Source organism: Colias eurytheme, chromosome 9, assembly GCF_061535395.1.
Source record: "Colias eurytheme isolate Ceu_HAF_F1 chromosome 9, ilColEury1 Martin Lab GWU primary, whole genome shotgun sequence".
NCBI lineage: Eukaryota > Metazoa > Arthropoda > Insecta > Lepidoptera > Pieridae > Colias > Colias eurytheme.
In genome coordinates this window covers 1,606,537-1,631,637 of record NC_142988.1, presented here as the reverse complement: position 1 = coordinate 1,631,637, position 25,101 = coordinate 1,606,537, and the positions used below count along the sequence as shown (strand labels likewise).

Sequence of the window (25,101 nt, the reverse complement as noted above, 5' to 3'; positions counted from 1 at the left end):
ATTTAACGATCTGGCCAAACTAAATTGGCCATTTCATGAAATGAGCAAATCTACGATATGGCCATGACATATACAAGTAGCATTTTTATATTGATACTTTACGTGGTATTCTGTTATTATTACTAACTAGTGGTCCGCCCCGGCTTCGCCCGTGGTACATATTTCGCAATAAAAGGTAGCCTATGTCCTTTCTCGGGTATCAAAATATCTCCATACCTTTCATGCAAATTGGTTCAGTAGTTTGATTGAGTAACAGACAGACAGACAGAGTTACTTTCGCATTTATAATATTAGATTATTCACTTTTTGTCGCTGTTGTTTGCTAAGATTCCTTAGTTAATTGTTGGCGAAATGCCGAAATAACTAATTTTGGTCCTTAATTCAAATCGATTTCATTTCCATATAAAATATTATCGATTATCGGAAACAATTGATACGATTTCAGTAAAGGCAATCTCTACACGTGTCAACAATCGATATGTCACAGGAATCATCTTAATAGGTGAAATGGACTATAATAATCTATAGATTTTATATAATATTCTGATAATCTGTAGATTTTATATGCAGACTTTTCTTAAAATTAAATCTAATCGCATCGTAAATTTCTAAATAACATTAGTCCATTGAATAAAAAGTTCTAGAGTGCGTGAGTTAGTAACGTAAGATGTTTCTTCGGAAACATGTCGAGAGTCCCTAGGTAATAAACATACTAAAACCCCGGGACACTAGGAGGAGCCCCGGAGTGGCGGGAGGGGGGAAAAGGTCCATTTTTTCATTTTTCGCTTAAATCTCAAAAACGGTACATGTTAGAGAAAAACTTTCAAGGAAAAGTTGAAAGGCCATAAAATTATCTACAAGTTGTACCTAAATCATTTTTTCCTATATCCTACCGTTTCTGAGTAACACGCAGTAAAAAATGATTTTGGCTCAAACAATTTCCCCATACTACATACCCATGTTTATCACATCAATCGATCAAAAAATATTTCTTTCTTCCAAAAAACTCAAATGTGCAACTTGTGACCGGTACTGATAGATTGCTCTTAATTAGGTCTATAATTGGTAAAATAAACACATTCCTCCATGGAAGCCTTTAGGAGGAATCGATTGTCAAAATATTATAGGTAGTTTGAGTTACTGAACTTGATCTTTTTATTTTTTTCTTCCAAAAAACTCAAAAGTGCAACTTGTGACCGCTACAGATAGATTGCTCATAATTAGGTCTATCATTGATAAAAATACCAGATCCCACCACGGAGGCCTTTACGGGGAATTGGATTTTATTAGGGTAGTTACGATACTTGAACTTTTTATTTTTTTTCTTCCAAAAAAACTCAAATGTGCAACTTGTGACCGGTACTGATAGATTCAACATTCGCATTCATAATATTAGAAAGTGTATCATACAAAACACACCACAAATTTATTTATAATACATTTTTAAGAGTTTTAATTTTAAAGTTAAATAAATAATTTGTTAAAATATAGTTCTTCTAGTAAACTTTATATCGAGTACAGCGTTGGTCAGGTCACATCACTACGATCACTTGGCGGCAGTGAGGCGCGCGAGCGAGCCTGTGCGTGTCCGCCACCCACCTCCCCTCTACCCCGCGATGCTAGATTTATTTTCATAAAAATAAGTATAACAATCGACTTACTGATGAAATGTGATACTGGATTTCAATTTTGTGTATTTTCTAGTATCGTTTTTGCAAGATAGAACTGCACATTTCACCATGTTTATTGGTAAATATGAAAAAAATTCAAGAGCAATAGTCCATTGAATGAGTCCCTCCACGGGGGGTCTAGAGTGCGTGAGTTAGTAACGTAAGATGTTTCTTCGCAAACATGTCAAGAGTCCCTAGGTAATAAACATACTAAAACCCCGGGACACTAGGAGGAGCCCCGGAGTGGGGGGAGGGGGGAATGGGTCCATTTTTTCATTTTTCGCTTAAATCTCAAAAACTGTACATGTTAGAGAAAAACTTTGAAGGAAAAGTTGAAAGGCCATAAAATTATCTACAAGTTGTACCTAAATCATTTTTTCATATATCCTACCGTTTCTGAGTTACACACAGTAAAAAATGATTTTGGCTCAAACAATTTCCCCATATTACATACCCATGTTTATCACATCAATCGATCAAATATGTGTACATAGTGTAAATGTAAAGTATGTAATGTTACGATATTATATTTTAATCGCTAAATTGATTTTGAAGATTTTGATAGTAGAATGGATAAAATTAAATAAAAAAATTATCAATGTTATTTATTTTATTATCATTTTAAATTATTAATTATTTCTTATTTTTTTTTTTTAATTTTATAACATTATTATTATTGATTGATTTATTATTAAAGAAATAGCACTAAACCCGATCTTTTTTTATTAACTTTATTATTTAAAAAGTACTCACGTTTTTCTGATATTCCAATTAAATGGAATAAACAAACTTTATTCAGTTGGTAAACAAATTTAAAATTATATATTTAAACTTTATTCATACATTTCTTCTTTAATAACATATATTGAACATAAAATTTACATATGATACATTTTTATTTACATAACTTATCGATAGCTCAACACGTAATTGATATCTACCCATCCCTATTGGTCACACACACATCTATAAAGTATCTATAGCTCGTCTGCCAACGATTAGTCCATTGAAAAGTTACATTTGGGGTTGCGTTTTTTAGAGGACGCAATTTTATTTTTTTGATGTGTAGGGGGAGTCAGTGTGAAGCTATCACCAAGTTTGTGGGGTCGCCACCCTTGTCCCTTGCCCCATAGCGGTTGAAATGGTTTTTACGACATATCTCTTAAACTATTTATCTGATAAAAAAATTTTTTAGCATTATTTGTTGCAAATTAAATTCTCTACAACTTTGGCCCAGCAACTTTCTGTCGTAGAACTATAAATAAAAAAATTATAAGCGAAAATGTTCAGAAATTAGAGCTATTTATATTTTTCAACAAAACTTTTTTTAATCATTTTACGAAGAAATGATATCAGACCATTTTTGTAGATTGTTTTTCGAGGAATAACTTTTATAAACAACATTTTTTCATTAAGTAAATAGATAAGGTTTTACAGCGCTCCGAAGTAAGTACTATTTTTCAGTACCCTTAACTATACAGTATACATAATACATTATGTGTGTACTTATAATTATTTGTTATCAGTAATAGTTTTTTTTGTTATTATACTATTTTTAATAATTAATTTTGCAATATTAGTAATTATTGAATATTTTCTCCACCACCCAGGAGGTAGAGTCTGGAAGCGCGTTTTTTTTAAGTCGAAAAGGACTAGATCCGCACTAAAGCGTCTTATTCACGGTCAATCCCCGACGTACGTCGGCTCAAGGCCGCGGTGCTGGATGTATCCTACTGACGATCGTGCGCGCATCAAGCATGGCTAGGGTTGCCAACTTTTATTTGAAGAAATAGAGTATATCTGATTTTAAAGGAGGTAAATAAAGAGTAAATAAATATTTTTAAAAATGTATTTTTTTGTACTTTTTGCAGTAACTAAGAATTTTTCATTATTTTTAAATGAATTATATGAATCCAAACATTCCAAATCTAAATTTATATATTTCAAGAGCTCATTTTTAATTAATTTTTATTTAATGAAGCTCGGTTTCTCTCTTCCCGCCACTTCACATTCATGACCGAAAAGACTCTTTCAGTAAATGCTAAAGTGGCGGGAACAGAGAGTATATAGCTAATCATTTTTTTTTAAACAAACAAATTCGTCAAGATATTTTTTTTAAATAAATTGCCATTTTTCTGCAGTGGACTTTTGCATAAAATCTGTGTTATTCAACAATTCGCCTTGGAGTTCTTTTAAAATAATAACTTCTGAATATAAACTGTCCATGTGTACAAGGTTGATCCAAAAGTAATGATAATTGGGATTTCCTGTGTACATAAAAATCAAAAATAACCGTTTCTTGCTTGCTCATGTACTCACTAAGTTATCACAAAAAAATCATATCAATAGGCCACGTTTCCAAGTATTTACATTAATTTCTGTTGGCAACACTAATCTGCTGTACGTCCGCGCTATTCACTGTCCATCTGCACGACGTTCGCGGTGGTGGGGGTGCTTGCTGGATGAAAAGTTGGTCGTGCACATCCAGCAAGATAATAATAATAATTATTGACGTACGTCAACGCTATTCACTGTCGTTTTGCGTCGTGCATCGTGTATGACCTTGGCGGGACGTACGTCAAGATGGACCGTAAATAAGACGCTTAAGCAATTTGTGCAATACACGCGCTCTATACCATTGTAATATGTAATCTAAGTTCAAAACATTGCTGACGCGTGCCTTTTGTAGCATTTTATTTGACCAAAGATATTTAATATCTACCATTTAATTAGAAACAATTAACTTCTAAAATTTATTAGTACCTACTTTCAGAATAATTATAACATAACTAGTGGATTTGTGTTGCTTTTGTGATAGATATAGTGATATATTCCCATATTCCCTGAGGAATCGATATTTGTGGTAACTCTTCATAAATAATTTATAAGGTACAGTCATATCACAGAACAGTAAAGTAGATAGAAGTGTGATGTGGGCGTGGCCCACGTGTCAATGATAAGTTTAGATCACCTTACTTGCTCTCAGTTGTGCGCAGAAAAATATTCGAGTCGGTTGTCAGCTGTCAAACCTTTTTTCCATATTTATTCATTAATTAGGACGTGTTGTTCGGTATAAAGAGTGCAAAAATGATAGCAGACGAAATAATATCAGCAATGAAGGCATTTCATACCGTCGGTAAGTCTTATTTTAATTTATTTTAATTATATTTTATGTTATAACTTCGCTTGTCGTAATTTGTCAAAATTGTATACAAATATCTAGTCAAAATGAACCTTAATCCATAAGAAATTAGTACTATTATAGATTGAACAGCAAACAAGACTTTCTGGAATATTATTGCAATAAACAAACGAATGTCGCTTTAGTGATGCTTGTGGTGCATATCGACAGTATCGATACTTTAGAAAAGACAAACATTATAAATATTAAATTTTATTTTATTTTTCCTTAGCTTTCATTTGTCTAATTTATTTATAGATTTCCCAAAGAGGCTAATTTAAAAGAGAAATGGATAAATGCAACGTGACGAGTTAACTGGATGCCGAACAGTACTAAGCGGTCTAACAAAGGCCACCGATACATCAAACCTACAGCAGTTCCAAGATTTAAAATAATGCATATTTTCTGTTTGTATTTTGTAAATATAGATTTATACTATTCTATTCCGTTTTTTATTTAATAATAATAATATAAAAAGACGTACTTAGTAGTAATAAACATACTCCAAAATGTGACGCATTATACTATACTCATATAAAAGAAAGAAAAAAAATACACAAAAAATATTTATTTGTGAATTATTCCCCGTTTTCCAATTACAGCACTAGAGCGCATTATGCGGCATAATGCTTAACGTTGAATGTTCCAACTACAGCAACACTTCGCACAATCGAGCACTAGAAAAAGTAATGCGCGTGAAATGCAAATTGATGCGTGCAATTGATTTATCGATAATAATTATTAATTGTTGGAAAAAAATTTTAAAGCTTTCGTTTCATTGTAGTTTTTTCGAAATATTCAAATTGTGTTAAAAAAAATAAATGAATGAAGGTACAAACATTGAAAAAAATGTTAATGAAATCATCAAAATCCAAATTACTTAAAATAACCGTAAATATTTTTCAACCAATTATTATACATATTGTATACCACTTTATTTACACATTAATGAGGTTATTGCTAACTCTATGAATATTTTTTTTTTCAACACTGAACTTAGCGCAACCTGCTGGTGCGTTTCACGTTCCAATTAAGCATCAGCATAATTAGGCATTGTGCGGCACTGAGTCGCATTATGCTCTGTAATTGGAAAACAGCCATTGATAACAAGGCTGACATCCCTCAGAGCATAGCATCAGATAAATATCAAGTTAATGTCATTAATGTTGAGTGACACAAATTTCAACCTTATCTCTATGTGTTGCGTTTCAAATTTATATCTATCGAAAACTAACGCCCTCTGTTGTGGAGTAGCTGAATGTTTTCGAATTTGGAATTTCTGTGCAATGAGAAACAAAACAGCTAATATACCTAGGGATGTTATACTAAAATAAACCGTAACATCGTGTGTTAGGGTACATATTGAAATGCTGAATTTATAACCTAAGTCAGTTTTTACTCAAATTAAGCTGTCCAATCAAAGGCATAGTTTACTTGTAGTGTACTGTATAACTATCGGTTTAAATGTGTGGGTTTGGCGACACTGGTTTTCATACTAATTAGACATTACAGCACTTCTATATGTTTTTACTGTTCTGTGAGTCATATAAAAGAAGCTTATATAATATCTTATACACTGGAGATTTCGGTATGAACATTTGACGTGTAACAAGAAAATATTGCCCAGTTGTTGTGTTTTATCACTTTCACACCTAACTTGGTATTGCCACTGTTAATACGAAGTTTTCCCAAGGCTACTATGTATGCTGTAATATTCTGTGCAAAAGGTTAGTTTTTGTACATGAGTTTGTTGATAAATTGCCAACAACGTCATTCAGAAGCATTGTTGGATGAGACAATTATTATTTATGCTAAATAAAATAAGTATCTGAACCAATTATTAAAAAGCGATACTCCCTGATTATGGGTAGTTTTACCATAATAAAATTGTAGCAACTCTCACTTTGACAATATGGCATAAGTGTCAAAAAAATTGCGTCGCTTCGAATATTTAAGTTAATTAACCCCGTTTTCCAATTACAGAGCATAATGCGACTCAGTGCCGCACAATGCCGAATTATGCATATGCTTAATTGGAACGTGAAACGCACCAGCAGGTTGCGCTAAGTTCAGTGTTGAAAAAAAAATATTCATAGAGTTAGCAATAACCTCATTAATGTGTAAATAAAGTGGTATACATAATAATTGGTTGAAACATATTTACGGTTATTTTAAGTAATTTGGATTTTGATTATTTCATTAACATTTTTTTCAATGTTTGTACCTTCATCCATACTTATATTTATTTTTTTTAACACAATTTGAATTAACTTTGATTATTTCGAAAAAACTACAATGAAACGAAAGCTTTAAAATTTTTTCCAACAATTAATAATTACTAACGATAAATCGATTGCACGCATCAATTCACGCGCATTACTTTTTCTAGTGCTCGATTGTGCGAAGCGTTGCTGTAGTTGGAACATTCAACGTTAAGCATTATGCCGCATAATGCCCTCTAGTGCTGTAATTGGAAAACGGGGATTGTTGCGTATTTAATAAATATTTTCCGAATATAAATAATGTATTGCATTGTGAAAAATTGCAGAAGTTTTTGGACACCAAATTCTGGCATAAAATTTCACAGGCAAGTGTTTATTTACGCTATTTACAATATTCCTCAATACTCATGCATTTACCTGTTTAGAATCATTTTCATGGCAAAAATCGTCAATTTTATCATCATTTTAGTAATCAATCATGCCAAATATCTTCTATCTATCTTCTATTCCTAATAATTTCATCATTTTTCAATAAACCAATTTAACAAGTAAGGTAACCATGATGACGAGTTTTTACGGATAGCGAAGAGAAAATATTGTAATAGTTAACAAAATTATGATGAACATTTAGAACACCATTTCAAAGATTTTTATACTAGTAGGTAATGAAACAACGCACGACAGCGATATTGCACTCACATGTGGTTTTATGTTTGTTCTTCTTTAACATAGAAATTAATAGTTTTTTTGTTTTACTTATTTCAGCTTTCCAAGAAATAAATGGCTGTCCATAGTGCCTATCAAGGGTAAAATTTATCAACATGCTAGAATATGCAGTTTGCATTTTAAGCCTGAGGATTACGGTGCAGAAAAAAAATACCTTTTGAAAAGTGCTATACCTTTTTATTTATCACATTCTTGTTACTGCGTCTCAACTGTGGATAAAGTAATTTTAATTATATTATAATTAACCACCATGAAACCATTAGTAACCGTAAGTACAGCTCCTGAAAGATATACGAATTTCTGAGAACTGTAATATCGTTACCACACATCAACACTAGCGATGCAACTCTCCCTTTGGAATATTGAAAAGTTTTAGACTGAAGCTTGAGTAACCAAAACGATGTTTTAATGTATGTAGCACTCATTTTAATTAAAAAATCGTAGTATGAGATCAAAAGTTATCAAGCGTTATTTAAAACTATCATTCTCTACCAATTAAAAAGGTATGTATAGTTGACCAGTAATATTATAATATAAATACTGTTAAAAATATATGTCGTTATTATTTATAGACCATGATTTTTAGTTTTTTTTATTTAGAAAAATCCTGAATATACAAACCAGTGTGGTCACCCACAGAAAGAGACAAAAAACAACACTGACGTCATTCAAGGTTATATTTTCTTGTGACAAGTTAATGGTCATAGTGCAATCTCCAGTGTATTAGATATAAGCTTCTTGGTCATATACAAGAAGCTTATATCTTATACACTGGAGATTTCGGTATGAGCATTTGACGTGTAACAAGAAAATTGTTGTGTTCTATCACTTTCACACCTAACTTGGTATTGCCACTGTTAATACGAAGTTTTCCCAAGGCTACTATGTATGCTGTAATATTCTGTGCAAAAGGTTAGTTTTTGTACATGAGTTTGTTGATAAATTGCCAACAACGTCATTCAGAAGCATTGTTGGATGAGACAATTATTATGTATGCTAAATAAAATTAGTATCTGAACCAATTATTAAAAAGCGATATTCCCTGATTATGGGTAGTTACCATAATAAAATTGTAGCAACTCTCACTTTGACAATATGGCATAAGTGTCAAAAAAATTGCGTCGCTTCGAATATTTAAGTTAATATTGTTGCGTATTTAATAAATATTTTCCGAATATTAATAATGTGTTGCATTGTGAAAAATTGCAGAAGTTTTTGGACACCAAATTCTGGCCTATAATTTCACAGGCAAGTGTATATTAACGTTATTTACAATATGCCTCAATACTCATGCATTTACCTGTTTAGAATCATTTTAATGGCAAAAATCGTCAAATTTATCATCATTTTACTAAGCAATCATGTTAAATAAGTTCTTTTCCTAATACTTTCATCATTTTTCAACAAGTTTTCAACAAACAAATTTAACAAGTAAGGTAACCATGATGATGGGTTTTTACGGATAGCGACGATAATATATTGCTAAATAATATTATGATGAACATTTAGAACACCATTTTAAAAAATTTTATACTAGTAATGAAACAACACACGACATCGGTATTGCACTCACATATTGTGGTTTGTTCTTTTTTACATTGAAATTTATACTTTTTAACCTAATATTTTTTTGTTTTACGTATTTCAGCTTTCCAAAAATGAAATAAAAAGAAATAAATGGCTGTCCATAGTGCCTATCAAGGGTAAAATTTATCAACATGCCAGAATATGCAGTTTGCATTTTAAGCCTGAGGATTACGGTCCAGAAAAAAAATACCTTTTGAAAAGTGCTTTACCTTTTTATTTGCCACATTCTTGTTACTGCGTCTCAACTGATAAAGTAATTTTAATTATATTATAATTAACCACCATGAAACCATTAGTAACCGTAAGTACAGCTCCTGAAAGACATACGAATTTCTGAGAACTGTAATATCGTTACCAAACATCAAGACTAGCGATGCAACTCTCCCTTTGGAATATTGAAAAGTTTTAGACTGAAGCTTGAGTAACCAAAACGATGTTTTAATGTATGTAGCACTCATTTTAATTAAAAAATCGTAGTATGAGATCAAAAGTTATCAAGCGTTATTTAAAACTATCATTCTCTACCAATTAAAAAGGTATGTATAGTTGACCAGTAATATTATAATATAAATACTGTTAAAAATATATGTCGTTATTATTTATAGACCATGATTTTTAGTTTTTTTTATTTCGAAAAATCCTGAATATACAAACCAGTGTGGTCACCCACAGAAAGAGACAAAAAACAACACTGACGTCATTCAAGGTTATATTTTCTTGTGACAAGTTAATGGTCATAGTGCAATCTCCAGTGTATTAGATATAAGCTTCTTGGTCATATATTATAGTCTTTATCTATTCTATATTTTTAGATTGTCAACTGACAACTTGTAAATTTTTTACTTGACACTGGCAAATAGTCATATGACATATCTTCTTGTTCTTGCCATTAAAAAAAAAAAAAAAACTTGTCTTGTCAATTAACTGTCTGTGAGATTGTTGGTCGTCAATTGTGGTCTATTGGTGTTATTTATGTTTTTTACCACATTTATTTATTTTTGACCTTTTTAATTTAATTCCTATAGTTTCGTTTAAACTCAAACTATGATTCTTTGGATACCTCTCTCAGTGAACAATCAATATGGGTGACCTGAGTGCCTCTGATTGTTCCTGGAAAAAAATGGTCTTATCGAAGTCCGAAAATAAATGGAGTTCTATGATCAAATCTGAATCAATAAGAACAGTTGAACAGACGATGAACACTAACAGTTTCTCTTTAAACGACGATGCGTGTAATTTTCCTACTGTAAAAGTAGAGAGAGATGAGGATACTTCAATGGAAAACTATGAATTTAGCATTGAAGGAGATGCCTCTGTTAGTGCTGAAGATGATCCCTTGATGACCGATAATTCGGATGTAATATCCGGATGTAATACTGAAGCCAAGTCGGTGCGGGTCGGTAGACGAATTTCAGGCCCTAAAAATGAGACTCCTGAAGAGCGTACAGCTCGTCTAGCCAGGATGTCAGCATATGCTGCTCGTAGACTTGCAAATGAAACTCCAGAGCAACGGGCTGTGCGTCTCAAACGCATGTCAGAATATGCAGCTAAGCGCCTTGCAACAGAGTCGAGTGACCAGAGAGCTAAAAGATTGGCAAGAATGTCTGCTTATGCTGCACGCCGACTTGCTAATGAGACAACTGAGCAAAGAGAAGCTAGACTAGCTAGAATGTCTGCTTATGCTGCTCGGAGACAAGCCATGAAGAAAGCTACAGCTGCTATTAAAAATAATATATCCAATCTTTCTGATTCTGTTTATGAAGGATCTAACCAGAGTTAATATTATTACACAAGAACTCAATCCATTTAATAATAGCATAAAATTATTTTTTATACATGGATTTGATTTATATATAAAATTTTTGTGGACTTAGAGAGTTGGTCATAGGCCATAGGGCATAATCATAGAAATCTAAATAACAAGACACATAGAAGTGCTATAATGTCATAATTCGTATGAAAACCGCTGTCGCCAAAATCAACACATTTAAACCGATAGCTAAACAATACACACAAGTAAACTATGTCTTTTATTGGACAACTTGATTTTAGTGAAAACTAACTTAAATATTAAATTAAGCTTTTTAATATGTATCCTAACGCACGAATTTACGGTTTATTTTAGAATAACATCCCTAAGTATATGAGACGTTTTGTTTCTTTTTGCTCCAATAAGGTTGAAACTGTGTCATTCATTGTTATTTCGATTACTATGGTGACACTCGTAATACTTGTAAATATTCTATAATTTTAAGGAAAAACGGCATTATTTCTAAAAAAAAATATTTACCGATGAAATATTATTCCTTTATTAGTATAATTACAACTTGTGGAAGAATTTCCGCAATGGGAAATGCTGAAACACACCATGTTTACACACATACGTCTCCATAGCAACTGAACTGTGACAAACACACTGGTGATGTGAAAGTCACCTGAGTGGCGACAAGGTCACGCGCGCTTACGACTTCTAGTGTCTTGTTATTTAGATTTCTATGGGCATAATATATACGCATTCTGTTTAACCATGATATATATTATTGATATGGACTATTTATAAGCAGAAGAATATTTTTGTGTAATTCGTTAATTTTATATTTACAAGGCTGCCAACCGCTAAGCAATAATACCACTATTTTTATCCGCAATACATTTTTATAACCAAGTCTTAAATATAAATAAATGCAATAAATATATAATAAAATTTAAAATTTGATAGTTGGTTGCCTTACATAATTAATAAAAAATGTAAATAGTATTTTTCATTTTGTATATAATATACACAAAGCACATATGCCTTAAGCTTAGTAATAAAAGTTTGAAATTTTTGAGTGACTTTTTATTTATATTTATATCAAAAGGTTGATAGGCCTGAAACCAAATCAATTAAATTAGTAGTCCTAAATACTACTGGCGCCATTTCATTGGTCTTTAAGTATTACGGTAGGTATACAACAAGCCGCGAGATAAAAACCAATGAAAGTTACAAGTCAATACTCAATATAGAGCAGGCTCCAAGGAGATGTTCGTTTGCAAAAATAGCGGACCTAAATCTGACTTCTGATATATATTGTATAGATCCCAGACATCCTATAAACAGACGCTGCTAACCAGTTTTGTGGTCCCCCTCCCCCCACCCCGGTAATTAAATATGGCAGACAAAGAAAAAAATAAAAATTTCCAAAACATGCCGTGTGGGGTATCAAACGAAAGAGCTTATTGAGTAGATCACGAATATATAGCATACTATAACATTTCTTACACTTTCTCTATGATTTTTTTAGAAAATTTACGAAAATGGTCCATTTTTGAGTTAACTTTAAACCACTATAGATTGAAAACTCATGAATATATTTTTTAAATTATTATTTTAAATAATTAACAATAGTCCATTGTTTACGATTCAATAGTTAAATAGTTATAAAACAGTGAAATAGTTGCATGGGGGAGTGGGGGGAGCATTCAAAAATGGCGAGTATATTTTCAAGTTTATGCCAGAAATAAAGGTCTTATACAAAAATATCGGTGTCAGGGCTTAGAATAATTGTCTCTGCACTGTCGTTGTGTTTGACAGAATGAAAAATATGGCAGAACATTCTTGAATCAGCCTCTTAACTTCATCAGCTGTGTTCATCAGCCTCTTCTAAACTTGAAAATATACTCGCCATCTTTGAATGCACTCCCCACTCCCCCATGCAACTATTTCACTGTACGAACTATTGAATCGTTAACAATGGACTATTGTTAATTATTTAAAATAATAATTTAAAAAATATATTCATGAGTTTTCAACCTAAAGTGGTTTAAAGTTAACTCAAAAATGGACCATTTTCGTAAATTTTCTAAAAAATCATAGAGAAAGTGTAAGAAATGTTATAGTATGCTATATATTCGTGATCTACTCAATAAGCTCTTTCATTTGATACCCCACACGGCATGTTTTGGAAATTTTTCTTTTTTTCTTTGTATGCCATATTTAATTACCGGGGTGGGGGGAGGGGGACCACAAAACTGATTGGCAACATCTGTTTATAGGATGTCTGGGATCTATACAATATATATCAGAAGTCAGATTTAGGTCCGCTATTTTTGCAAACGAACATCTCCTTGGAGCCTGCTCTACGGTGTACCGTCACCGTCGCATGCGATTTAGAAATCTCCCAACCCCGCATGCGTACATATCTATAATAAAATTGCGCCTACATATTATAATTTATAAATGCAACTTTAAAAAAGCCACTGTCACAAATACATGAACATTTCATCTTACTATGTAAATAATATGCACAAAATTTTACGTAACGAATTAAGTCTACTTATACAATCTTTTATGTATTCTTAGTGAATGGGGTTGGTTGGGGTGAAATAAATAATACCAAATTAAATTCATATTTATCACCGTTTATTTAAATATAGACATAGCTAGGTACTTACAATGTTGAGATTCACTGAAGTCAAGGAATGATGCATTTTATCAGTCGAGAGAGTACAGTTTAAAAAAAAATACATTTTTAGATAGGTACTATTCTTCATAATAATTATGATGAAACTTACGCTAAAATTTCAACACAGCCACAGTATTTGAAAAAGATGCGGATACTGATAGTAGTTAATAGTCGTTTGTCGATTATTTTATGATACAATTTTTATTAATAAGTAGTTAGGCTATAGATTTTGTATAATATTCTGATAATCTGTAGATTTTATATACATACTTACTATTCTTAAAATAAAAAATCTAATCGCATCGTAGATTTCTCAAATAACAATGTAATCTGATGCAATAAATTGGTAATTTGTTTTAATGAGTCATAATCATAATAAGAGTTTACTGGCGTGTTTTTACAGAGTTCATTGGTAAAATTTAAATATTGATATTGACGATTGATAAGTATTTTTATCTACCGCATTGTTAAATAATGAAAAGAAATAATATTTTATAACTATACACAAATTAGCCTTAACTTTAATAAACTTTCTAATAAAATTAACCTAGTTACTTAACTTGCTATAGCCTACCTATATAAATTTAAAAAAATGTGTGCGTGTACTAGTGTACACACGTAAGAAGTGAAACTTGTTTATGACCTTATTTTTCAAAAAATAATTTACTATATGCAACTTTAAAGAAATACGTCGAATCAAAGATGGCGCGTAACGGAAAAATGTCACGCGTAACGAAAAAATGTTACACTAAATTTTTTTCCAACCCCGATAAAGAAGTTTCACTTCAAAAATATTTGTTATTTTAATACTTTTTAAATACAACACCATTATAGCAAATGAGTGTTTATAAAATAACATATAACATTGTGATGACGATTTCTCAATAAACAGAAAAATAAGATTAAATGCTTAATTAATTTGTGGTGATGAAACAGGGTTATTTCTTGGGTATTTCAACATATACATATTTTGATGAAAGAAACCCAGTTTGATAATATAAGTGTTATCTCAGAGTCATGATGTTATTAAGAGCTGCTCTAACCACTCTGAAGCCATCGCATTTTGCAGAATATATTTTACAATACTAGTTTAAATAAATCATTATTTAAATAAATATTTTTTACAACACATTAAACCGTCTTCAAATTGTCATAAATGAGACCAACCGGAAGGCACCAGCTTATAGAAAAAGAATCATCAAAATCGATTCACCCAGTCCAAAGTTCCATAGGATACCATACCCGTCATGAGAACCACCTCCTTTTTTGAAGTCGGTTGTAAAATAATTTCTCTACGTCTTTCCATAAAAAAAATAACAATAATGGGAACATAATGTTGTGATGTAGAATTGTACACCAATGAGCCCATTTTCAAATTACTATATGCTGTTAATCTTATGAGAATTTTCTGTGATGCTGCACTATTTTGGGAAAATAACATTTCTAAACGACAGTTATTTACATTAATATTATAATAATTATGAATTTGATGATATTCTCTAAAGGTATCCCTATAGGAGAAACGAGTAAGAAGCCACATCATAAATGGGCCTCCAAGATGGCGCTAGTTGTAATTAATAAGGTGCGCTGAATTAAAAAGTTTAAATTCCTTCTTTAAAAATTCGAAGTACATAATACCAAAGTAAAAAAAAATCAAAACAAAGCAAAGAGTATTGTTATCAGTTGTCTTACTCCGTTTTAGACGATAACTTATAAAATAAAATATAATTGCGTCAGAAGCAATATCAATAACATTTACCCCTTTATGTACATTACATTTTAAAGAAAATAAAAACCTTCCTCTGCCCTCAAATATGCATAGATTAAATTATATACATATATTATAAACTACGTACAGATAAAAAATGACCAACTGTCAAAAATTAATACTTATTATAATGTTTTTTTTTTTTTACAAATATATCGCATGTTATGTAAGTTAACAAGGAGTGTCAGCCGTGAGCGGAGCGGCGGTTAGCAACTGGCGGGTTGATGATGTTGAACTGTACGAGTCACCGGACGAACGTACGCTGGACTGCGATAAGGGGGTACCTGTTTTGGGTTGCCATATAAAATAATAATTTAGGACTGGCATTTAAATAATTTAAAGGTCACTTGTTGTTGAAATTATTGCTATAGAGCTGAAGGCATTTGGAGAAAATCTGACAAATCAATAGATTGATTTTGTTAATACTTATATTGATGATAAAGTCTGCTATAACATAAAAATGTATAAAAATATCGAATATCTATTATTAATTAATCTTTAAACAATATAATCAAAACATTAAAAATTTCTTTAAATTCTAATATGAATTAAAAAGCATCGTCATACCAGGCAATGATGTAACATGATGCGGCAAAGCCCAACGCTGTGGCGCGCATTCGCCCGCCATCTTGGGTCCTATTTCCTGTAACAAATCATCTCATTACCACAGATAAAACTAACTACAACACACACCCGCACCTACTGAGCACAGATGTTAAAAACAAAATGGCGCGCATCTAGTTACAAAGGCTGAAACTAAAACACATGGCAATAAAAATAAAACATTAAAAAAATAAACAAAAATACCAACACAAAAATAATGTTCGGCGATGAAGCTGGTGAAGTCAAACCTACAACGATTCTGACGTATTGTGTTGCCAAAATCTAAATTAGATTATTTTCAAAATTCAAATAACACGACTCAAATAAAATTTTTACTTCATTAAAATTACTTACATTAGATTTTAGCAACAACATCGTCACTACAGCACTCGGTTGTAAGACAATACAGTGTAGCACACATTGGGATAGACCAAAAACAACAGAGCAACTGAATATTATTTTTAATCATTTTTTTTTGTTTTTACATTCTTTTTTTAAATCTACACCGTACGTGCTAGCAACCGAGCGCGCACTTACTGCATTCGGCTTGGGCACAGTGAGTATGGTCGTGTTAGTGTCCTCCGGCGTGAAATAGTCCGAGTCCTCGGCGACCGCCGGCGACTCGGCGTCCGGCCGCGGGCCTTCCGCTGCGTGCGTGCGACAACACGTATTAGACCTTACGCTCTTTGGGATAGAGCTCGTTTTTGTGTGGCGTGTTTTTGATAGTTGTTACCTTGTTGCATTATACAGGCATAGTAGATCTTATCAGATTGAGATAGAGCTCGTTTTGGGTTGGCATTTTTTTGTAATTGTTACCTTGTTTGTGTAGGTCTTTTAAACCTTAAACCTTTCAGGCTAGATCTCGTTTTAGAATGGAGTTAATGTTACCATATTGTAATTTGTATGTATTAAACCTTAAGCTCTATGTTGTAGAACTCGTTTTACAGTGACGGTACTTTGTTGTTTGTTATCTGATATACATGCTTGCAAAACTGAACCATAGTTTTTTGTTTTAGTGCTAATTTTAATAAGTTCTTCGCTCCATTGCCATAACTAAGATCGATTAATGCGTTAAATATTTTATAATATGTAATCGGGCAATTTATATATAATAATATATCTTGGTAATTGTATAATTTCCTTCATATTTGGCTTTCACCCGTAGCTTTTCAGAGTCTGTTCTCTTTTATATTATTTCAATAAAATATAAGAATCAAAATGAATGCTTGCTGGGATCTACTGTTTTGTTGCCTAGACTAAATGAAATGATAGCTTAGTACAATAGAATAATATTGTTTTTGTCCCATAAATAACTACAATAATTATTGTGATCTACATATATAGCATAATATATATTTGAACAAGCATTAATAATTGTTTTAGCTTAACTTATCATAAAATATATTTTATACGCCAAAACCGCATAATCTTTCTGTTTGATAATACAATATATTATGACAAAATTAAATATGTATAATTAAATATATAGACCAGTCATTTTCAGGGGTCGGAAATCGAGATACCCAGTAAGCAAGTGCAAGTTTTAAAATCAGGGGTCAAAGATCACAAAAATCTATTTTCTCGCTTTCTCACTTACGCTATTTGTATTAATTATCAATATTGTAGAGAATTAAATTCTGTCCAACTTTTCTATCTAACATTTTTTTTATAACTTGAACTAACTTTCGATATTGAAGGCGTAGAACACGTGGTCAGAGAATTATCTGAGTTCAACTGATAGTCTCGATCAAAAGCTCGTAATCTATAATATCATAAAGCTGAAGAGTGTGTTTGTTAGAACGCGCTAATCTCAGGAACTTCTGGTCCGATTTGAAAAATTCGGTGTTAGATAGCCCATTTATCGAGGAAGGCAATAGACTATATATTATCACGCCAAGACTAACAGGAGCAGAGCAATACGGGTAAAACCGCGGGGCACAACTAGTTAACAAATAAAGGTAAATACTCACAATGTTGTACGTCAGGCTCATCATCGTCAATGTGCGCAAGCGCAGGAGCCCCCTCTGCGCCCGTGCGTATAGCGCCGTTCGACTTCACTATCTGTCCAATATAAATATGTACATGTACTTATCTATATTCTTACTATAATAATAATATTATAAATGCGAAAGTAACTCTGTCTGTCTGTCTGTTACTCAATCACGCCTAAACTAATGAATCAATTTGCATGAAATTTGGTATGGAGATATTTTGATACCCGAGAGAGGACATAGGCTACCTTTTATTGCGAAATATGTACCACGGGCGAAGCCGGGGCGGACCACTAGTATTAAATAAAACTCAAAGTAGATGTTAGGACGTAGGCATCCGCTAAGAAAGGATTTCCCGAAATTCTTGCGAGAACGGGGAAAAACGGGGATGCACGTACAAAGTCGTGGGCGGAAGCTAGTTTGTAAATAAACTTTCTGATGGTTAAAAACTAAGAGCCAGTAAAAAAACATGAGATTTTAATAATTACTCACGTTTGTTACCTTGCTAATTGCAATTAAAACAACACTTGTTACGAAATTTAAAATTACAACGGCTGCACAGATTTCTCAAATTATTCAACACAAACAATGAGTATTTTTTTGTAGTTGAGAAACTTTCGATTTCGGGTATGACACCCTTATTATGGTCGTATATGGGCGACGCAATTTGCTTACCACCAGGCATTGCGTCTGCGCGTCTTTCCATTCTATACATAGCCAGAACGCAACCATAGGAAACTGCTCGTGTATATTTTGTAATGCTGGTTTTAAGCGTGTGATTACAATATATATACGAATTTTGCGTACTGATCGCGTATAGTTTTTGAGCTTACTCCGAAACATACACGATTAGTCTTCATGCGTCCTGGCGCTGTACGTTTTGGATTACTTCACTACAAAATTTAATAATAAGTAATAAAAAGTATTTGCGTACTGCTATTGTATAGATAAAAATCAAATGAAACGTTGGGAAGACGATCTGAAAAAAGTGGCTGGCTCAGAGTGGTTGCGAACAGCGAGAGATAGAGAGCAATGGAAGTCTTTAGAGGAGGCCTTTGTCGAAAGACAAACTGTTAATTATTGAAACCCATTGCTAGAAAAAATAACTGTTTAATAAAAATTGTAAATATTTGTTTAAAAAATACTAAGTACAGTTATAACTATTGTAAAATATTTTAAAAGTAATAAAGGCTTATTTTATTTTTATTTTATTTTTTTATTGTATAGATTGGAAGAACTTTGTAAAAAAAATATTTCCAATCTATACGCGATTAGTTTCACACCGTTGCGTTCTGGCCTTGTATAGAATGGAAAGACGCTGCGTCTGCTCGTATGCCTCCCTATAGCATAAATAAAACAACTCACCCCATTATGCACGTGTGTCAATAGCGGCGACCTCCTCTCGGTCTCGCTATCAGGCTCCCCCTCCCCCTCGACCTCCTCCCCCGCGTCGCTCCTCACTACCTCCCCGGAACAGCAGCTCTCCTCTTCAGAGCGGTGCACGGAGTTTAGGGAGCTCTGGAATGTAGTATTTACACAATAAATAGAAATGTAAATCACTGTATGTGGCATTTATTGCAATCTTACTAATATTATAAAGCTGAAGAGTTTGTTTGTTTGAACGCGATAATTTCAGGAACTAATGGTCTGATTTTAAAAATGCTTTGGTGGTAGATTTATCGAGTAAGGTTATATCATCACCCTAAGACCAACAGGAGCGGAGCAATGCGGGTGAAACCGCGGGGCACAGCTAGTATTTTAATAAAATACAAGGGAAAGAAAGTTGCTTTTTAAAAATTAAGGAAAATAAGATTGAAACGAATAGACGCAATATTACTTTTCTAACGATTTACACAAAAATATATTAACATTCTGAAATTATTAAAATTACGAAAAGACCTTAAAAAAACGAATACTGTACGGCACGGTACGGAGAGTATCGTGGCGGAAATCCTGTATGCATAATTTATAGTAATTACCACATAATATAACATTTATAACACACCTTACAGTTGGCAAGATGTTCGGGCACACTGCTGCTGTGGGAATACAGCGCACCTCCCTGTTCACGCGCTAACAGAACCGACATACGAAACTGGAAAATAAAACAAAAGCTTGTTAATTCTCTAAGAAAATGTTACTTTTCAAACATATGTTGGATATTTCTCGTTTTATTTTTAAAAATTGATTACGGCCATTTTACTCATTAGGTTAAGTACTTTCGATATCAGTTAAAGTTTTTTGATATCTGCAATAGTTACGGAATAATCGCTTGTGCACACTTAACGATTACACCCTGTATACCCCATATATGACGCAAGTGCTTTTGAAGTTGATCTATGGGTATAGGAATATATATCAGGAAATACCTACAAGGTTGTCGTTGTAGTGTCCTTGTGTGTACGTGAGTGTTTATGCGTACGTGTGTTCTGCGTTTGTTCAAGAAGCGTGCGTATGTCTACGTGAGTTAGTGTTTATGCGTGTGTGTGTTGTGGGCGTGTGTGTTACGTGCGTGTAAGGATATGTGCGTGCGTGTAACGGTATATGTGCATGTGTGAGTGTCAGTTGTTTGCATGTTTACGTGCGAGTATATGAAATCCGTCAAAACGTGCGTGTACATGCGTACTTGTGTGTATTTATGTGTGTATGTTTGTATGTGTATACCTCAGGTGTGAGCGGCGCGTGTCTATCCCGTTTGTCCACAGAACTGCTGCGGCGGCTGGCGAGGCTGGTGGACGAGCTGCGCTCCACAACGCAGCGGTTCAGCACCTCCGCCGCCTGACGGACACACATACATACATGCGGTTGATTCACAGATGAATAAATACGTTTGAAGATAGGGTTTATAAGCGTGTTATATAACCTTGGGATATTTAAAAGGAATAGTATGCAATGTGATTATCCAAAAATTTCAAAGATTAGTAGATCGCAAAATTTCTGTCTTATTACAAAACACGGACTAACTAAAAGTAAAAACCGTGTCTTTAATTTAATAAAACCATGGACTAAGTAAAAATCTTATAACAAAACATGTTTTAACATTAAACCATATACAAGGAAAACAGATAAAGACAAGTTTAAACCTCTGTACTAAAGTTAAACCATGCCTTTATACTGATTTAAACTAAAACGGTATCATACTCACTTGCGACGTATCCGTATCAGGGCTGGCTATAGCAGGGGCGAGCGGTGCGAGGGGCGCCATGGGGGCGAGGGGCGCGGGCGCGGGGGCGGGCGCCGGGACCGGGTTCACACGGGGGCGCGGACCGTTCAGCGCCTCTATCAGGGACACCGGCTCGTAGCCCGCGGGGATGTTCTCCATGCTGCCCTGGAGTTTGGAATGTTTGGGAATGCTAAGTTCGTTCGAAATTCGAATGTTGGAAATTCGAATTTTATCACACGCTTTGCAAAAGCAGCGTGATTGTTAACGACCGCGACGTAGTGATTTATTTTAAGTTTTAACGTAATTGCTGTTGTAGTAAATAAGATGTAATAAATTTTTTTTTTCAGAAAATATTGTTACTGTCTTCGTTTAACTTATGATGGTAGATCACACTTTAATAATTATACTGATTTGTAAATTTTATATAAACAATTTCATCATTCACAAACACTGTTCAATTTTTTAATTTCCATATTCCTAATACGCAACATAAAAATTCCACTTCATCATTCATCACAAAAATTACTCACATCAGGTGGACTGGCAGCGGGCAGTAAAGCGGGCGACGTAGGCGAATTGGTAATCCGCTGCAGCGCCCTAATCTGCAACAGGGCGCGGAACGGCGCCCTACATATCGGGCAGTTGTTTGCTTGATACCGCAGCGAGTCCGCACAAGAGTTGCAGAGACAAAGATGGCGGCAGGGTAAAATGAGTGTATCGCGGACGTCGCACATGCATATTACACACTCGGAACCACCGTCTTCTGTTTCTTCGTCTGATGTTGGCTGATTGTGAAGTAAATGAATAAATAAAAATTGTTTATTGAGTAAGTATATTAACAAGGAAAAAACAAATTTAAATCATTCTTTGATATTTTTTTCATGGGACAATAGTGCTAGGTTGTACACTGAAAGGACATTTATTTATAATTTATATAAAAATTTCTTAAGAAATTAAGATTTAAAAATGTATTTATAAGTTACTTTATTAAAGGTTATAGAACTTAAAATATCATCAAAATAACTTGAATACAAACCTTAGTGTCTAGATTTTTGTTTTCAATACCATAAATTTCTTGCAACAAATAGCACAGACCATCAACAAATAGTTTCTGCTTGAGAGCTTTCAATACATATGTACCGTCAGAATGTTTTTCCACAATCGCTATTGTTGTATGCGATTGTCGTATTTCTGGAAAAAATAGAAATAAAAAAAAAATAAATATATTTATTTGCAAAAAACATTATTATAACATCTGATTAGGTTTTCGATAGGCTGAACTATAAAATTTACAATTTATTATTTGCACTTTCTTGTGTTGGTATTCTAATAATATTTATTTACACAATTATTTCCTCTGTATGCATTTATTTATAATTAAATATCATGATTATCTAATAGTATTTGTTTCAGTATCTGTTATAACTGCACATGTTTATAAATGCACATTTTATTATTATCTTAAAGGGCTAGTTTACATAAAGTACAATGTGCCCTATTTAGTTTATAAAATATTGCATTTCACAAACAACAGAATGGACTTTTTATAAACATTGGAATATTATTTTTTTTAATAAAAAAAATGTCAGCAGCACATCTATACTTAATATTATAAATCTGTTTGTTTGTTCGTTTGAATGAGCTCAAGAACTACTGGTCCGATTTGAAAAATTATTTTAGTGTTAGATAGCTCATTTATCGAGGAAGGCTGTAGGCTCTATATCATCACGCTAAGACCAGCAGGAGCGGAGCAATACAGATAAAACCGCAGGGCACAGCTAGTCCTGAATAAATGGTCTATACTCTATCCAATGTATGTTTTTTCAATTCAAACTATAAGTTATGTAAACAAACATGAGGACTTTATAACATTAACATATACAAATTTATCTTACCATCTTGTCCTTCATCCACCACACAATATATAGCTATCGGAATGATCTCCCTGTCAGCGTTATACACTAAATCCTCCTCTGGATACTTGGAGGGGTCAAAAACATGTGATATCTGACAGAATTGCTGATTAGCACCCTTCTTATAGTGGTACGTCTGTGACGTCATTGATGGATCTCGTGGATAATAACTGAAATTAAACGCAATAAATTAAGAAAAAATGTGGTTTAATAAATAAATGAACGACTGAACAGAAATTTTAGTTTGCTTACTTAAGCTTATGTGAAACTAAACAAATTAATATTTAAAAAAAAACATTCTCCATTTTACTATATGTATAGGAGAAAAAGTTCTACTCTATCTGTGAATAAACATCATGTTTTAAGTTATTTCAAATACAAACTTACACAATTCCAGTAGGAGTGACTTCCTCAGTACAAAAGTAGAAAACTGTAATAGCGCATCTAACGTCACTATCAAAAGTGAACTCTATATTATAGTATGTCCCTTTTGTATTACAATTAACTGGCTTGATGGCTCCATCTATCTTATTTGTATCACTCAGTTTTCCCACAGGCTCTGGACAGCGAACAAACCTTAGTGATTCTTTACGAATGTTAACCAGACTTCTTAGAGTTTTTGTTGGTTCATTTGATTGAGGTGGTGGATAGGGAAACTGTGAATAAAAATACTAATTATACAAAAAAATAGGAATTAGCCCAATTTTCAACTACACAATTAATGATAACTCATAATTTTATAAAAATAATATTTATTTAAATTTCTTAATTAATTACTTACTGGTGTTGGTCTACTGCCGAGAAAATTAAGATCAGCATTTTCACCAAACAAATAGGCTTCTGGTTGTGGAGTATCAAACCTCTCACCACCCATTATAAAATGGCTTCCAAAGTAATTACCTTCAAACGAAATATTATTTTTTAATATGAACACTACAAATAACTGCACTACAAATACTACGTAAATAGTTGTAATGTTTAAGTGGTTAACCAGAATTTAATTAATTATATCAAAAATTGTTTCAACAAAATAAAAGAACTATATTATTTTAATTGTGATTATTCGCTTTTTAATGATTCTTTAGTCCACTTACAATTTAATATAGAAATTGAATAAAGAGATGAATTAATGTATAGTCAATTGTGTAGCGATGAAATCTGAATGTGTAAAAACGTAAGTAAAGGTCAATTTTCTTACCCGATCTCGGGGGATATTTATAAGCATGATTGGACACGACATCAGCTTCTTCTACACCTGCATTTTGTCTACTCGTTAAAGCGCCCATTTTAAATAAATGAAGCTGGAACTAGTACAATAACAACGATATCACCACGAAAACACTAAACAATGATAAATTGATCGTAAGCCCAAAATCGCAGGTAAAATAGTATGATGGTTGTCAAAGTCAATTAAGATGACAATTGACATTTGAACATCAAAAAACTCAGAGCAAAAAACACACAAAAAACAGCTTTGTTCAAACCATAAAGTAAAGTAATTTATAAATGGCAATTGGCAGCATAAATGGTTCGAAATTTACAAAAACCCACACAAAACTGTACGGCTCATGAACGGCTAAACTTTGAATGTTGCTCAGAGATTATGACCACGGTATGAAAGTAAAGATTTATGTATAATAGCTTTCAAAGTCTTTTTTAATCGATTCAGTAGCTTTTGGTTTTATTCTCAGTTCGAAAAATACAATTCTTACTTTGTATAATATTGTATAGACGTTGAAAATGTGAAAATCTGTGGTGAAAATGCATTGTTTCCACTGATTCTGATGTTTTACTATGTTGTGTTGTTTTACTATGATCCCAGAATTTTCTTG

General features: G+C 32.8%; 2 protein-coding genes and 1 long non-coding RNA gene across 3 annotated transcripts; 2 read left to right on the top strand and 1 right to left on the bottom strand.

The window, feature by feature from the left end:
- The first annotated feature begins 4,577 nt into the window (after positions 1–4,577).
- Positions 4,578–5,294, top strand: LOC149905599 (uncharacterized). Its single transcript, XR_016457076.1, has 2 exons — positions 4,578–4,806; positions 5,110–5,294. It is a non-coding gene; the product is annotated as an uncharacterized LOC149905599 (long non-coding RNA).
- Positions 5,295–10,309: 5,015 nt separating this feature from the next.
- LOC149905598 (uncharacterized) lies at positions 10,310–12,198 on the top strand. Its single transcript, XM_090105855.1, has one exon. The coding sequence runs from the start codon at positions 10,468–10,470 to the stop codon at positions 11,164–11,166; it is 699 nt and encodes a 232-aa protein (XP_089961981.1). The 5' UTR covers positions 10,310–10,467; the 3' UTR covers positions 11,167–12,198.
- Positions 12,199–13,766: 1,568 nt separating this feature from the next.
- On the bottom strand, positions 13,767–24,668 carry Mrgn1 (Mahogunin ring finger 1). The gene is made up of 14 exons (XM_090105322.1): positions 24,468–24,668; positions 24,051–24,169; positions 23,657–23,925; positions 23,252–23,439; positions 22,393–22,547; positions 21,887–22,141; positions 21,339–21,521; positions 20,858–20,971; positions 20,199–20,288; positions 19,559–19,711; positions 18,173–18,263; positions 16,740–16,849; positions 16,167–16,242; positions 13,767–15,883 (listed from the first exon to the last, which is right to left on the bottom strand). The coding sequence occupies exons 1-14, from the start codon at positions 24,553–24,555 to the stop codon at positions 15,771–15,773; spliced, it is 2,004 nt and encodes a 667-aa protein (XP_089961448.1). The 5' UTR covers positions 24,556–24,668; the 3' UTR covers positions 13,767–15,770.
- Between the last annotated feature and the right edge of the window lie 433 nt (positions 24,669–25,101).

Coding starts and splice junctions, on each gene's coding strand:
- LOC149905598 (XM_090105855.1), top strand. CDS start 10,468: ATGGGTGACCTGAGTGCCTCTGATTGTTCCTGGAAAAAAATGGTCTTA.
- Mrgn1 (XM_090105322.1), bottom strand. CDS start 24,555: ATGGGCGCTTTAACGAGTAGACAAAATGCAGGTGTAGAAGAAGCTGAT. Junction 22,142..22,392: donor ACAAAAATCTAGACACTAAG/GTTTGTATTCAA, acceptor CTTCACAATCAG/CCAACATCAGACGAAGAAAC. Junction 19,712..20,198: donor AACATCTTGCCAACTGTAAG/GTGTGTTATAAA, acceptor ACTACATTCCAG/AGCTCCCTAAACTCCGTGCA.